The 15990-nt window shown below is 45.2% G+C and overlaps 1 protein-coding gene across 1 annotated transcript in view; it reads right to left on the reverse strand.

The window, feature by feature from the left end:
* Nucleotides 1-15990, reverse strand: part of LOC135545471 (E3 ubiquitin-protein ligase znrf3-like) — a 104599-nt gene that overhangs the window by 37146 nt on the left and 51463 nt on the right. The window contains 1 exon segment of the mRNA XM_064973105.1: nt 3060-3182. Within this exon segment, the coding sequence (XP_064829177.1) occupies nt 3060-3182 (123 nt within the window).

Raw genomic sequence — 15990 nt, forward strand, 5'->3', positions numbered from 1 at the left:
ATACACCACCAAATGAAGTGGTGGGTTTGGCATCGAAATACAAAAGCATATGCAGAAAAGTACCTCATACCTACAGTAAAATATGGTGGTGGGGCTATTATGGGACCTTTTATGGTCAACGGCAACATGAACTTTACCAAGTATCAGGATATTTTAGCAAAAAATTATTTTCCAGCAAGACAATAACCCCAAGCACTAATCAAATTCCAGAAGAAAATGGTTAAAAATCTAAATAAATGTCCGTCTCCGGACTTGAACCCCATTGTTTTATTTTGAATAGGGCAGTCCATACGTGCAGACGAAGGATATCAAGGATCTGGAAAGATTCTGTAAGGAGGACCGGTCTAAGATCCCTCCCAATGTGTTCTCCATTCTCATAAAATGGTTCAGTGTCGTTATCCTCGCAAGGGGAGGGTGCTAGAGCATTGAAAACAGCCAATAATGTTGACCTGTATCTTTTTGAGATTTTTTGTTGTTGTATTACTTGTTAAACAAAATCTCTTTCCCTGAGCAATTGTATTAGTATAAAATATTATAATACTATTTTTTTAACAGTATTTTTTGCGCTTTATCTCTTTACCAGGGGTGTCAATAATTATGGACCTGACTGTATGTGACACGATACTGGTTTTGGTGTGGAAGCCTGCTCTCTCTACTGCACTAGGACTTCATAAGCTGGCATGCCCCACCCCTCACCTCCATTTTCTTTCACCCTTTCCCGTAAGTCCTGCCTTTCACCCTTTTCCGTAAGTCCTGCCTGTCACCCTTTCCCGTAAGTCCTGCCTGTCGCCCTTTCCCGTAAGTCCTGCCTGTCACCCTTTCCAGTAAGTCCTGCCTGTCACCCTTTCCAGTAAGTCCTGCCTGTCACCCTTTCCAGTAAGTCCTGCCTGTCACCCTTTCCAGTAAGTCCTGCCTGTCACCCTTTCCCGTAAGTCCTGCCTGTCACCCTTTCCCGTAAGTCCTGCCTGTCACCCTTTCCCGTAAGTCCTGCCTGTCACCCTTTCCCGTAAGTCCTGCCTGTCACCCTTTCCAGTAAGTCCTGCCTGTCACCCTTTCCAGTAAGTCCTGCCTGTCACCCTTTCCAGTAAGTCCTGCCTTCTGTTCATCAAACCTGCCTCTAATGGTGGGTCAGCTACAATAGAAGTAGTTAGTAGTCCTGGCTGCTTTGTTTTCCATTTCAGTAGAGAATCTATGAAGTCAGAATTACAGTTTAAAAACATCACGATACATTAAAAAAAAAACGTGAGCTGGCGCACACCCAGAGGACATTGATTTTGTGTAGAGGTGCTGACTAACGGCGAATAAACTATAAGATGCAAAAATAAAAATAAGGAGTTGCACACTTTATATATAAACTCCCAGTAATTTATTGGGTAAATCACCAACGTTTCGGGCATCAATGTGCCTTCTTCAGGGTGAACATCGTGATGCAAATAGCATATTCGGGGCATGTAGCATATTCTAGAATTGGAATTTAGATCCGAAACTGGGCGGCAAAGTGTGTAGTAAACAGGGAGGAGGGTTGAGTATGGGGTTATACAGGGGGTAAGGCTAGACCGGGCACGGCAGGGTGGGGTGAGGGGGGATATCTGAGCCTGTTTGGGACTACAGTCTGCGGGCATTATGGGAGTAGGGGCATGGGGGCTGGCTGGGGCACTTCGGGCTGTGTGTCTGTCTGGCATTACAGTAGAGTAGTGGCCGTGTCTGGCTCTGGGAACACTACAGGCCCCCAGCTGTGCTCGGGCCCAGGCAGGCAGGGTCTGGTCTGTCAAGATGGGCCAAACAACAATGAAGAGGCCTTTCCCCTCTCCTTTCTCTCTCTCACTTTACACACTAATTATAGACCAGCAATGTCCCACTGTCCCCTCAAAACAAACCAGGAAAGAGAATGGAAGAACAAGGTGCCTCCTCTTCTCCCTCCTCCTTTTCATCTCCACTCTAATGAGGGGATGGATACTGTCATCTAGATCACTTTCACAACACCTCCCCCTGAAAGAGGGCCACAGGTCTGCTGGATGGGCTCTGCTCCTGCACCAAACCACCCCTCCCCAATTCCAACATGGCCGCCTGCCTACAAAGACAAGAGATCATCCCTATGGTGGCCCCAAATATCAGCTCAGCAGACGTTGAGTCAAGACCTCACTGCAGTCCAGTCAGAACACTACTGTACGCCAAAAACACTCGACTGACCCGTCGACTACAACAAATTATACAGTCGGTACTTTCAAGAGAGGAACCTATCGGCCACACTTGTTCCTATTCCCAGGTATAGTACAAGATTCTTCAAGTGTTTGAGTGCCTTCGTTCTAGCATTACCATTATCTCAGCTTTCAGATCCTGGCGTGTTGCTTGTTCTGTTCTCCTCTGTCCTACTCGGTAGCTAGCATTGAACGCCAACCGACCGCTAACCGTCGCCTCCAGAGAAAGTGCCTCATCCATTAGCATGTCTATACAGCTACAAGGAGCGCTCCTTCAATTATGAATGGCTGCCCTCTTTCTGTCACTGGGAAGGCGAGGCCAGGCGTGTACAGGATAAACGAGATGATAGCCAGCCAGCCCCCCCCCCCTTCCTCAGGGACAAGTGGTATGTTCCATTAGGAAGGACACTTAATTAAAGCCATGATAAAATACCACTCTGGACACCAGAGGGGGGGTCTGGTGGAGGGGTGGAGGGGAGAGGGGGAGAGGCAAGTGAAGGCTTCAGTTCCTCTCTTCTGATTATTGAAGCGAAAAGAGGAGAGGTGAAAAACAAAAACAAAACCTGTAAACGAACGGTTCCCTTGACAACCAGGGATCAGAGATAAATAATACTGACAATGTTTTAATTAAGTTGCTGAACACAAGTTGTCTTCACTTCAGAGCCAGGCCGAATCTGCCCATGTTGATAGGATGAAGGAGTGATGTTGTCTGGCATGTACAGGAGCTGATCCCAGATCAGCACTCCTACCCTGAGACACTTGATACATATGGGCCAAGGTCTTGTTTAACATCCAGCACCTACCCAAAGACATTGCATCATGTTTGTCTGTGTGCATGTATAACCTAGCTGTGTTGCTCACCTTTCCCAGGACAGTGAGACAGCTGGGGTCCAGCTCAGGCTGCTCCAGCTTCACCACTCCCACCCAGCCATACTCGTATAGGTCCTCCTCATCATTGTTGTTACACAGCCCCAGCGGATGCATCTGGAGACACGGGGAAAAGCTTGGATCAATATCACAACATATAACACAGGATTAACGTCCTTCACGGCACAGCATAGGGTTAAAATCATTCTAGGGATCCTGGGAAAACATGCTCCTGCAAGAACCTAAATGTCCCTTATTATATTACATACAAGCTGGTGCAGGTGTGTGTGTGTGTTTGCGGTCGGGCTCAAAGAGATTGCCGTTGAAGTGCGCTTTATACACTGTACCGATGAGCTAAGCAGCAGCGTTACGGTTTAACAGCCAGCCAGGCACATTCATATTACTAGAAAAGGATGTAAAGCTTTAAATGAAGAGAAGAAAAAAAGCCAATGGTAAGTAGCTAAGTTCCACACCACTGCACATTACCCAGTGTCTAGAGTATCTTAAGTGGTCCCCCTATTATCCCTAAGGCTACTAAATGATCTTGGGGTTTGCAGTGCCATTCCTCAGAGCACAGAAAGAGAATGACTAGAATGGAAAAGAATCCCCCTTCAGACCACAGCAATACTTCAGGTCGAACGCACTGATTATAGGCCTAAGTTGCGCTGGATAAGTGTCCGCTAAATGACTACAATGTAGAATGTCTGTAATTGAAATGCCCAGTCTATTCTATGTCATTGTATTCTTATGTCCTGACGCAGAGGGAGGATGTCTGCAGAGTAGATTAGACCTGAGGACTGAGGATAGGAGGGCAGACATGACAGAGGCTGGCTGACTCACTCTCTCTCTCTGTGTGTGTGTGTGTGTGTGTGTGTGTGTGTGTGTGTGTGTGTGTGTGTGTGTGTGTGTGTGTGTGTGTGTGTGTGTGTGTGTGTGTGTGTGTGTGGGCACGAGGCAGCCCCCTGTAATTACAGACTAATGCATCATGATTCATCTCAGAAAGCTCTTTAGCTACTTTACTTCAGACTTTCTCTTCTTTGATTACGTAGGGGGATTTAGAAATAGACCTATATGTCTGCATCCCAAATGGCACCATGTTCCCTTCCATAGTACACTAGTGTTGATCGTCTGGTTTGGTGACCTACAGTATGTCGTCATAATACATATCCCCCAATGAGAACAAAAACACAGAAACCACGCAAAAATAACTATACTTTTTTTTTTAACAGCATAAAAAGGAACACTTGTCGTTTAGGCTTCTAACTTCAAGGAGCCTACTTGCCATTCCCCAAAATGCTTTAAGTATTGCACCAATATTTCCTGAGGTGATGACACGGACTGCTGTGGACTGTTATTCTCTATATCTAAAAGCAGCCTTTCTTCCTTCCTGCTCTGTGGGGCCTCAGCCTGGCCTTGTAAACCCAACAGGTAAAGACTTGAAGAATTCATCGTATTCCTGTCAGGCCTCAGCCAGTAAGGGATATACTGACCATACTGTAAAAGGGCTCTCCACAGTGATTTCACCGTCTACGCACAAATTTGAGCTGCACAAAAGGAAATGGAACGAGGTGGAGAACTACGCAAACAAACCTCCGCCGGCGCTGTTGAGTTCTGTGTAGAGCCTTTAACACTCAACATGGTCGGCCATCGAACTGAACCAAATCAAGACAAAAGTTACATTGAAATATAAAAACAAGACAACTACAGCAAGAGAGAAACCTACAGTGTAAACTGCACATATCTGTTCGAGCATAAAAAGAAAGGGTAATTTCACTCCTTCTCCGATACCCAAAATTAGATTAAACGTCTTTAAAAAAAAAAAATTAAGTTGGAAGCTGGTGTCCTTAGGTCACAAAGACCCATCCCCTCCCCTCTCCACCCTGACCAGTAGCAGCAGCTTAGTGGACCCTCTGGGTCTGAGGATGACCCCAGATACCCTCTCTCTCCCTGCCCTCTGAACCCTACTTCATCACTTTGGGAGAGAGCTGCTCTGCTGGTTGGAGTTCGGGCGAGGCATGCAGCAGGACCATTGAAAAGGTAGACTACATGGCCATAAGTATGTGGACACCTGCTATTCAAACATCACATTTCAAAATCATGGGCATTAATATGGAGTTGGTCCCCCCTTTTGCTGCTATAACAGCCTCCACAGGATGTCAACAGACTAGTTGGAAAGGTGACATCCTATGACGGTGCCACGTTGAACATCACTGAGCTCTCCAGTACGGGCCATTCTACTGCCAATGTTTGTCTATGGAGATGTAATGGCTGTGTGCTCGATTTTATACACCTGTCAGCAAAGGGTGTGGCTGAAATAGTCAAATCCACTAATTTGAAGGGGTGTCCATATACATTTGGCCATGTAGTGTATTTAGAGGGGAGGTTTGTCACTCCATCGCCATATGGAAAAGGGGGGGCGGCCCACTGACCTGAGGGTTTTGGAGGAGTGTGTGTGTGCGTGTGTTGGGTGGGGGTTAGAGTTCAGGGCTTAAATGCAAATAGCCCAAGATGGTCATTGTGTGTCATAGGAAAGGAATGCTGACAAAGTGTGTAATGTCGTTTGAGAGTTCTCTCTTCTCTATAAAGTTCCCTATTTCCCCCACTGAAGGATGTAATGTGATAGAGACATTGGATTCTCCACACGAACACCTCTCTATCATTACTAGTCTAGAGGCATACTGGAACCACAGATGCTAAATTTGAGAAATCAAGAGCCTCGGGACAGCCATGGGGAAGGAATATTAAAGACACACACACAAACACATAAAGCACACACACTTAAGTGTACACAGACAAGGGTTTCTGTTAGCCAGTAATAGCCAGTACCAGTCAGAATTTTGGACACATCTACTCATTCAAGGGTTTTTCTTTATTTTTACTATTTTCTACATTGTAGAATAGTAGTGAAGACATAAAAACTATGACATAACACATATGGAATCATGTAGTAACCAAAAACAAATCAAAACATATTTTAGATTCTTCAAAGTAGCCACCCGTTGCCTTGACAGCTTTGCACACTCTTGGCATTCTCTCAACCATTATCATGAGGAATCATTTTCCGACAGTCTTGAAGGAGTCCCACATATGCTGAGCACTTGTTGGCTGCTTTTTTACAGTTAACTCTAATGAACTGCAGCAGAGGTAACTCTGGGTCTTCCTTTCCTGTGGCGGTCCTCTTGAGATTCAGTTTCGTCATAGCGCTTGATGGTTTTTGCGACTGCACTTGAAGAAACTTTCAAAGTTCTAGACATTTTCCGGATTGACTGACCTTCATGTCTTAAAGTAATGATGGACTGTCGTTTCCTTTTGCTTATTTGAGCTGTTCTTGCCATAATATGGACTTGGTCTTTTACCAAATAGGGCTATCTTATGTATACTACCCCTACCGTGTCACAACACAACTGATTTGGCTCAAATGCATTAAGGAGGAAAGATATTAAACAAATTAACTTTTAACAAGGCACACATTGAAATGTGTTGCAGGTGACTACCTCATGAAGCTGGTTGAGAGAATGCCAATGTTGAGAGAGTGCGCAAAGCTGTCATCAAGGCAAAGGGTGGTTACTTTGAAGAATCTCAAATCCAAAATATATTTTGACTTGTTTCACACTTTGTTTGGCTACTACATGATTCCATATGTGTTATTTTATAGCTTTTGATGTCTTCACTATTATTCTACAATTTAGAAAATAGTAAAATCAAGAAAAATCTTGGGAGTGAGTAGTTGTCATTTTTTTTACTGGTACTGTATATATATTTTTTAAATCAAATAAATACATTTGGCACAGGGCCAATTGTTCGGGAGAAGAATAATACATCCCGAAATATACTTTTTAGCCTATTCATTGATGGAAATACCAGGCAATGTAAAAAAAATTTTTTTAATAAAAAACATTTGACTGGTCATGCTTATCGGTCTAAAGGTACATTTGCATAATTTAGTGGAATTAAAATTGCCGCGTCTGTACAGCATATTCGTTGCATTTTATTTATCACACGCGTACAGCATACAAATCTCTGACCGAGCGAGAGCTGCTGCTATAGCATCTCAAACCGGAAATGCATAGGCAACGAACGGAAGGCAGGCTTCATCAGCGCATCACACACCACTTTGCATTTTGAAAACATATTTCAATTGTTTGAAACCTCAACGTGATAATACATGAGGTATGTCTTACATTGCATCAAAGTAGCCAAGCCAAAATCAGACCATATCCATGGAGGCAATTATTTTATATCAACTTTCTTTCATTGTCCAGTAGCCAAAGGCACAATCATAGTCATATTAACAACCCATGCTAGTTGTTGTATATTAGATCACCCCTCTTTCTAAATGTCTAACGGATTTTGTCATCTCTGTCACATGAAACCGCTCGCATGTAGTGCCCTTTTGACAAAGGTGTTTGCCCGCTAATTGCATTGTGGAACGAACAACCTACTGCCGTGTACGCATTGCTGCGCTTACGTGAATAAATGTTTATTTTAAGCTAAACCTTCTGATCTGTTACCATTTTATTTTATGTATCCTACTGGTTGTACGAATTTGGGCTCTATCATCCCACAACGGTCCGAGAATCTGTTTGGAATAGGCCATTTCTTTCTCAACAAGCTGACCAATAGGTCCACTTTTCTACAATGGCGGACAGTAAATTGACAACGGCTCGTGATTTTGCTGTTCTTTGGCTGAGGAAAAGTAAATGTGGACAGTTATTCTAACATCTTCAAAATGCGCATCAGAATTCGGTAAGAAGGACCGCACATCGGTGCATCCTCGCATGTTCTGTTAATATGTGAATAACCATAATCAAAATGTGATTTCTGTCATTCGGAGCACCGTGGGTGGACGCCCTAATCAGGGCACGCACCCAATGCATATGGGTCCTGTACATTTCTCAAATGTCCGGTAAATTAAAAGTGCGGGTGGTCAAATGTCCGGCTCAACGTTTTCGCCACAACCGAAACCCTGACAAAGACACATACTCTTGTCGCTGGGTACGCGCACACACATTCTTGTTCTTATTTATTTCAGTGTTGCATTTCAGGTAACGTACAATTCGAGGCAAAGGAAGCATGTCCTTCAGGCTGTGTCTTCTGAGAAGCCAAACTCCTGACGCAACAACAATACCTAGCAACATTGTCAACAAAAACATTGAATTACTAGGAAACTGTGGGCGAAAAAGAGCGATATTTTAATCAACACAGCACCAAGAAGGAAGCAGTGAAAGCAGCAGACCTTCATATTCAGAGAGAAAGAGGGCAATCAGTGAAGAACAAACACCATTTTAAATGCAACCCATATTTAGGCTTATTTATTTTCCCTTTTGTACTTTAACTATTTGCACATCGTTACAATACTGTACAGTATATAGCCATAATGACATTTAACATGTCTCTATTCATTTGGAACTTTTGTGAGTGTAATGTTTACTGTTAATTTTGTTTTTGTTTATTATCCATTTCACTTGCTTTCGCAATGTAAACATGCCAATGAAGCCCTTTTGAATGGAATTGAATTGAGAGAGAGATCTTCACTATTCGCTAAGCATTCTCTACACGGTCCCTCCTGTAAACTTAGAGAAGGGGCAGAGCAGTGTAGAAGGCTCAGGCTGCCTGGCACAGATGACTGTAGATAGATCGATATTACTGTTGGTAGGAGAAGGGAGAACAGAGGTCTATGCTACACATTTGGTATGATAATTCCATCTTTGAAAGCTGGGGGGGGGGGGGGAATCTGGAGATATAAGCAGCTCTTTCCCCTATGCCTACATAGTGCATACATTAATCATCATGCTGAACTATTCCACTTCACAAATTGCAATCAACTGAATAAGGATTCATTACCTGCCCCGGTGTTGCTGTGGCTGACATATTGGGAAATGTATTTAAAATGAACAGAGGGAGGAGGGTGGGAGAAGGGAGAGAATGAGCCCTGCCTGCCCTGCTCTACTCTGCCTGTCTGTCTCCCTGGCTGCCTGTCTCCCTGGCTGCCTGTCTCCCTGGCTCTGAGTCTAGAACACTGTTCTATTGTGTTGGTCCTTTCCCTGCACCTCCAAAGGGCCTTCTGTTGTTGTTATGGCCAGCGCTGTTATTTTAGAGGCTGGCCACCATTATCTCCATCTGTACTGCTGGTACACAGCTAGAGAGAGGCTGGTTGGTCATCGGGGATGTAAAAACATGCCTTGATTGAGGGAAGGTTGTTAATACGGAGTTGGGATCGAATGAAGGGGCAAATGTTTTGGTGTCTTTGGCACACACACAGTGCAGAAACAGCAGAGCTTGTCATGTGCTCACTGCTCCAGAAGCTATCCTCTCTAGGTAGAGCCCTGCTACCCTACCTGAGCCCGACGGCCCCTGACATTATACATCAGGTTAGGGCAGGGTAGTGCCTGTTTTTTTCAGGAATAACTACGGTACGGGCATAGCTCAGGTATCACCAAATTGTTAACTAACATTTTGAAGTGGAGCCATTTGCTCGCGCTCTGCTGCGCAAGTACATCTATCGAAGATCATAACATGGTGTCAGAAGTGCTTCAACCTCGTCAAATATAAGACAGGAGAGATTATTTCAGAGAAAATAATAATATTCCTTGTGCTGTCGGAGTTTAGAGTGACGAAAAGTAGCTAAGCGCTAACTGCTCTCATGTGTCTTCATTGAGCAGGGCAACCCAAGCGGAGCCGTTCCTATGGATACTCAGACTCGGAGCCGCCATGAACAGAGCGTATGGAGAGCGAGCTGCGGATGGGACTGAGTGACAGACCGAGGAACAGCTAATGGATTTACTAACGGAGGAAGTTAATTCTGATTTCAGGTTTCGGGCAGGGCCTTACATTTGGCAGAAGCAATCGGGCCTGGGCATGGGTAGGGCTCAGGCTTAAAATGTATGCCCGTGCAGGGATCTACCTCTTGGCCCCACAGCTGGACAAGAGCACTGCCTACCATGACACTTCACTTTGCACCTCTCCTTCCTTCCTTCCTTCCTTCCTTCCTTCTCCCCCCACTCATCCCCTATCCCCTCTCCTCTATTCTCCCTTTCCCCCTCTCCTAGATGGTGTCTCCAGTTCTGCCTTGCTCGCCCCGAGGGGAGGCAGTCTTTCACATGGGTATCCCCTTACACACAGCCAACACTCTCAATGAAATCATGGCAGTGATCTGAACCCAGCTTGTCACTCAACTGGTCCCTCCCCCCATGCTCCATCGACAGAAAACACTGTAAAGACTTGGGTTGTATGCACTAGGGCCAGGCACGAAACGGAAGAAAACGGACTGAAACAGGGAGCGACTACCTGAACTTCTCCAATGAGAAAGGCTTTTTTTCGTATTTTGTCGCTAATCATTTGGCTGCGACATTCACTAATGAATACAACCCTGAAGTTTGGTTTGGAACAGGAGTGGGTTGCGGCTTTGCCAACTAATACTGTACGTATAAATCATCTCAATCAATAAATACAATACAGAGTTAAAAAAATATGGGTTATGGCTGTTGCTTGTTGATTTGTCTTAGGTGCTTTAAAAAAACATCATCATAGCATTAATGGGGATGATATACTATGTGAAGACGTGAAATGCAGTCAAATGAAAGGTGGGCCCCCCCATCACCGAAATCCCACCCCCAGCTCTTTATCCCGCTCGCTCTCCCCTATAGGAGTGGACTGAGCCGATTTGGGTTTGTAGTGGGATCAAAACAAGCCCTACTTCTAGGACTATTTCTCGTCCTCCCCTCTCAACAGACATCTAAATGCAAGTCACACCATTCTCCTCTGTCAGTGACACGATTCACTCTTCCTTTGATCATTCAACAACAACTAATTCAGACCCCCCCCCCTCCCCCATCCCTCACTTTTCACCATCGCTGTGCACCCCTATTTGCAGCACCACCCCTGCCCCTTCTACATCCTCCTTTCCCGCAACCCCCAACATTTTAAATCGCTCCCCACGTTTTGTTGTCTTGAGTCGCAGCATGCTATACCGCCCCTGCCTGAAAGCACTTGATAGGGTTCAGAGCTAGGAGGAGGAGGAAACTCAAGGCAGGACAAGGCTAGCTAGTTTCCCCTACTGCTCTCCACCTTCCTTCAGCCCCCCCATCTTTTATTAACTTAGGGCCGTCAAAAATCTAGCTAAACGGAATAAGGCAACAACAAAAAATCTCAACATTTAATTGAGAAGGTTTTTGGGAAAGCCTTTCCATCTAACCAAAAGACGTTTATCATTAGCATCATCCTAACGGCTCCACAAAGTGGCAGTTCTCCGCATTGTGGATTTTATAGGGCCCCTACTAACTTAAAGAAATGCTGTGTGGGTCAAAGATTTCACAAACATCCACCCCGGCTCTGGTTTAGAAGAACGTGTTTGGGCCATTACAGCTTCAAAGGGTGCATTTGACTGTGGGAAGATGGTTGTGTTAGCTGCAACACTACATTCAGAGCACAGTGCTCCTGTACATGATCATCTTAGACAGTGCTTCTGCTGATGCACCAGGTAGTTAACTTCAAAAGAGCAGGCAGATTGAAGGACATAGCAGACAATTTGATTCCTCAGCTACTAAAATCATCACGCGCCACAGACTGAAAGACAGACGGAGAGAGAGATTACACACTCATAATAGCAACTTGTTGTTTATCCTGGATATGGAGTTGTGCTCAGCTTAACCAAAGGAACAACTGAAACGAACCCTCTGTTTCATTCTCAAATCCCAGTTAAGAAAGGAAATGAAACACAGACTCGTTAAAAAAAAACATCTTGGGCATTGGCACAAAAAAAAGCCACGAGCAAGCCCACTACCATGTCACAGAGCAGCTCAGCACAGGGACTTACAGTATCCCAACTACTGTGCTTCTAATATAGTCTAACATTGCATGAAATCGCACCCTATTCCCTTTATAGTGCACTACTTTTGACCAGGGCCCCTAGGGCTCAGTAGGGAATAGGGTCAATTTGAGACACAGTTTAGGACACTGTCTGGTGATGACAGAATTTAGGTCGTGATGCAGATCGGTTTCACTGACAATCAGAAGGGAGAGCGCAAGGGTGGTTTTCCTAAAGTTAAATACGCTTTGTGTTTTGTTTCCTTGCCACGATACTAACGAGCATCGCAATACTGGTATTGTTCCGGCCCTACCACAAACACCATGCCACCACAAACACTATGCCATCCCACGCACCATGCCACCACAAACACCATGCCACCACAAACACTATGCCATCCCAAACACCATGCCACCATAAACACTATGCCATCCCACGCACCATGCCACCATAAACACTATGCCATCCCAAACACCATGCCACCACAAACACTATGCCATCCCAAACACCATGCCACCACAAACACTATGCCATCCCACGCACCATGCCAACACAAACACCATGCCACCACAAACACTATGCCATCCCACAAACACTATGCCATCCCAAACACCATGCCATCCCAGGCACCATGCCACCACAAACACTGTCATTCCAAACACCATGCCACCAAACACCATGCCACCACACACACTATGCCATCCCACGCACCATGCCACCACAAACACTATGCCATCCTACGCACCATCCCACCACAAACACTATGCCATCCCAAACACCATGCCATCCCAGGCACCATGCCACCACAAACACTGTCATTCCAAACACCATGCCACCACAAACACTATGCCATCCCACGCACCATGCCACCACAAACACTATGCCATGAAAATACAGTGTTCAAAAAGAGTTCCATCAAAACAATACCATCGCAAAGTGACAACACAAAATAGTGCCATCAGCTACAGTGCCATCAACAATGATATGGTCGTGGTGCCACCAGGGTCTGGCAGAGTGACAGGTTTCACTAGATGTTCTCTAGGTCAGATCCAATGATTAACCACTAGAGCGGTTGGTTTAGGTTTATAGGTTTCTCTATTTTGGGAAGGGGAAGAGCTAGCACCTTTTCACGTGTACACAGAAATATACCAGAGAAGAAGAACCCGGGAACCATGCCAGTCTACTGTACTTAGTCAATGCCACTTCGACATTGCTCGTCCTAACATTTATATATTTCTTAATTCCATTATTTTACTTTCAGATGTGTGTATTGTTGTTAATTGTTAGATACTACTGCACTGTTGGAGCTAAGAACACAAGCATTTTGCTACACCCGCAATAACATCTACTAAATATGTATGTGACCATTAGATATTTGATTTGAGTCCTCTTCTCTTGTCTCACCCACCTGTGTTCCCTAAGCTAGGCTACAGACGTGTGTGTTCCAGTGTGTGTTTGAGGGAGGGAGGGAGGGAGAGAGTGTATGTGTGTGCTTGTGAGAGAAAGAGAGAGCTTAGGGCACTACAGCTCTCAATGAATCAATGAATGATACTGGTACTGGAGAAGGCAAGTATGTGTGTTCTCCCCAAAAGTCTTCCACCGTGAACTCAATGACCCCACTCCACACCCCCCACACACGTTCACACACGCATGCAAAAACACACACACCAGCTGCACTGACCCGGGGCATTGACGGGCTAGGGCCTCCCACTGCATCCCCCAACCCCATTCATCTTTAGAGAGGTGTGAGGTAGCTCTTACAACGATCCCAGCTTATGTGTGATACTATCGTAGTTCAACATTGTCGCAGGTTTGCAATGGGAGAGCGTACTTGTATTAGCATATCATCACGTCATGAAGATATTGACACTCCCCTTACATTGTGTGGTTGGTGGATTTAATCAATGACCTGCGCAAACGTGTGTGAGTCTGCTCTGAACACACACATCAAATACCCTCAACCTCAAATGGCCCCCCAGCTGCCAAATACTTCCAGTGATACCTCATCCTCAGAACTGGATGCTCGCTCGCAATAACATGCCCACACATAGCGGGGAGAACACACACACACACACGTGGCCGTGCCAGTTTCCTGTCGATGCATGTCATTTAAACTCTGTCCCAGCAGCCAAACAGTGATTTTCACAGAGAGTTATTGCCACACAGTTCCACTCCATCTGTTTATCCATGAGGAGGACCGAGCCATAGTATAGTAGCATAGAATAGTCTCTCTCAGGGCCTCCCGAGTGGCACTGCGGTCTAATGCACTGCATCATAGTGCTAGAGGCGTTACTACAGACCCGGGTCCCTTAGGACGACGCATTGGCTCAGCAAACCAAGTGGCGGGCCGGGAGCCTGCAGGCTGACCCCGGTCGCCAGTTGAACGGTGTTTCCTCCGACACAATGGTGCGGATGGCTTCCGGGTTAAGCTGGAGGGTGTTAAGGAGTACGGTTAGGTGGGTCAAGATTCGGAGGACGCATGACTCTACCTTCGCGTCTCTGAGCCCGTTGAGGAGAAATAAGGGGGTCAAAAAAAGTATAATAACAAAAATAAATTCAAGTCTCTCGCTCTGACATCGCATGCTCTCTCTTTATCCAGCTCTTCTCATTGTTGGAATGTCAAGTCTGTATCTTTCTCAATCAATCATGTTGTATCAAAAGCTTTTTCTCTCCAGTCTGAACAGTGACTAAGGACAGACGCACACACAGACAGACAGAGAGAGAGAGAAGATGAAAGTGAAAGAGAATGAATGAAAGTGAGAGACCAAACCAAAACATTCTGACTGACCGGGCCTATGAAGTACTGTAGCAATTGAGTAGCTGTCTCCTCTTTCTACTTCATTTCCCAGCACTGTAAATAACTTCAAAGGGGGCTGGTAGCCTTGAGGAGCGGAGAGAGAGAGAGAGCGAAAGAGAAGAGAGAGAAAGTGAGAGAGACAGAGGGGGGGGGATCCAATTACAGGAGTAGCAGCTGGGAGGACCTACAGGTGGGGCCATCCCTCCCCTCTCCTCCTCTCACCCTCCCGCTCTACTTCCCTCTCTCCTGAGGTAACATTATCTCAGTAAAGGATCCCAGTGCTCCTCCGCTTTGTCTTCTCTTATCCACAGATGAGACGGAACAACATGCATAGCCTGATTAACTTTATGCCGTCGCTCTGAATGTCTGTGCAATGTAACAATCACAGTTGATGATTAAAGAGACGTTTGAAGACGTTTGTGTGAGTCCGAGGGCGTATGCTAACATTGGTGACAGTAGTACCCGTGTGTAATACAACTAGGGATGAAACGGTTTCACAATAAACCTTGGTAAAAAAAAATCCCAGACGGGGTTAGTATTAACGTTTCAAAAATGAATTATCATAAAACCGTGTTTGATTACCGAAGTATTAAGTTAACACTGTCCAACATCAATCAAAGTTAGCAACGGTATGGCGCAGGCGCAGCATGTAACGCGGGTTTGGTTTTGTGCGAAAACATGGCGGAAGGCAGTGATAGCGCTCTCGGGGATGTTTCAGCCTTCTTAAGAGGACCAAATCTGAAGTGTGGTCATATTTTGGGTTTTTGCAGAGGGAAACTTAAATCGAAGATGGTCACCCTGTCAGCAGAACATGCAAAACAAAACAAACAAAAAAACGTTGCTAAAGGGGGGCAACACTTCAAATCTCGTGAGTTATCTTCGTGAGTCATCTTCGTGACCACCACCCAGTACTTTATAGCGAATGCAAGGTAAAAGGTAACTTTTAGCTCGATGCATGACGTGGGGACTTTGGAATTGGGGGGGGGGGGGGATGTCATGGTTTGTCTGTCTGACTTGCTAATAGCTTGTCAATAATGTAAAATGGAAGCTTTCAGTGTTACCTATGTTTGTAGAAACACGACACGTTCTGCCGTTGTATGCGTCCGTATGTCTGCAGACTCGAATTTCCCACTGCACACGATAACACGTTATGTGGTACAGTCACCCAACCAACATATTTTGTTAATTAAAAATTTGTCAGTCGTCGACTTGGTTGTTAAACTGTTCCAACATGATAAACACTAGACTCCTATAAAAGACTCCTGTATATTATGACTCCTATAAAAAAGACTCCTGCATATTATGACTCCTATAAAAAAAGA

The sequence above is a fragment of the Oncorhynchus masou genome, chromosome 1, assembly GCF_036934945.1.
Source record: "Oncorhynchus masou masou isolate Uvic2021 chromosome 1, UVic_Omas_1.1, whole genome shotgun sequence".
Lineage (NCBI taxonomy): Eukaryota > Metazoa > Chordata > Actinopteri > Salmoniformes > Salmonidae > Oncorhynchus > Oncorhynchus masou.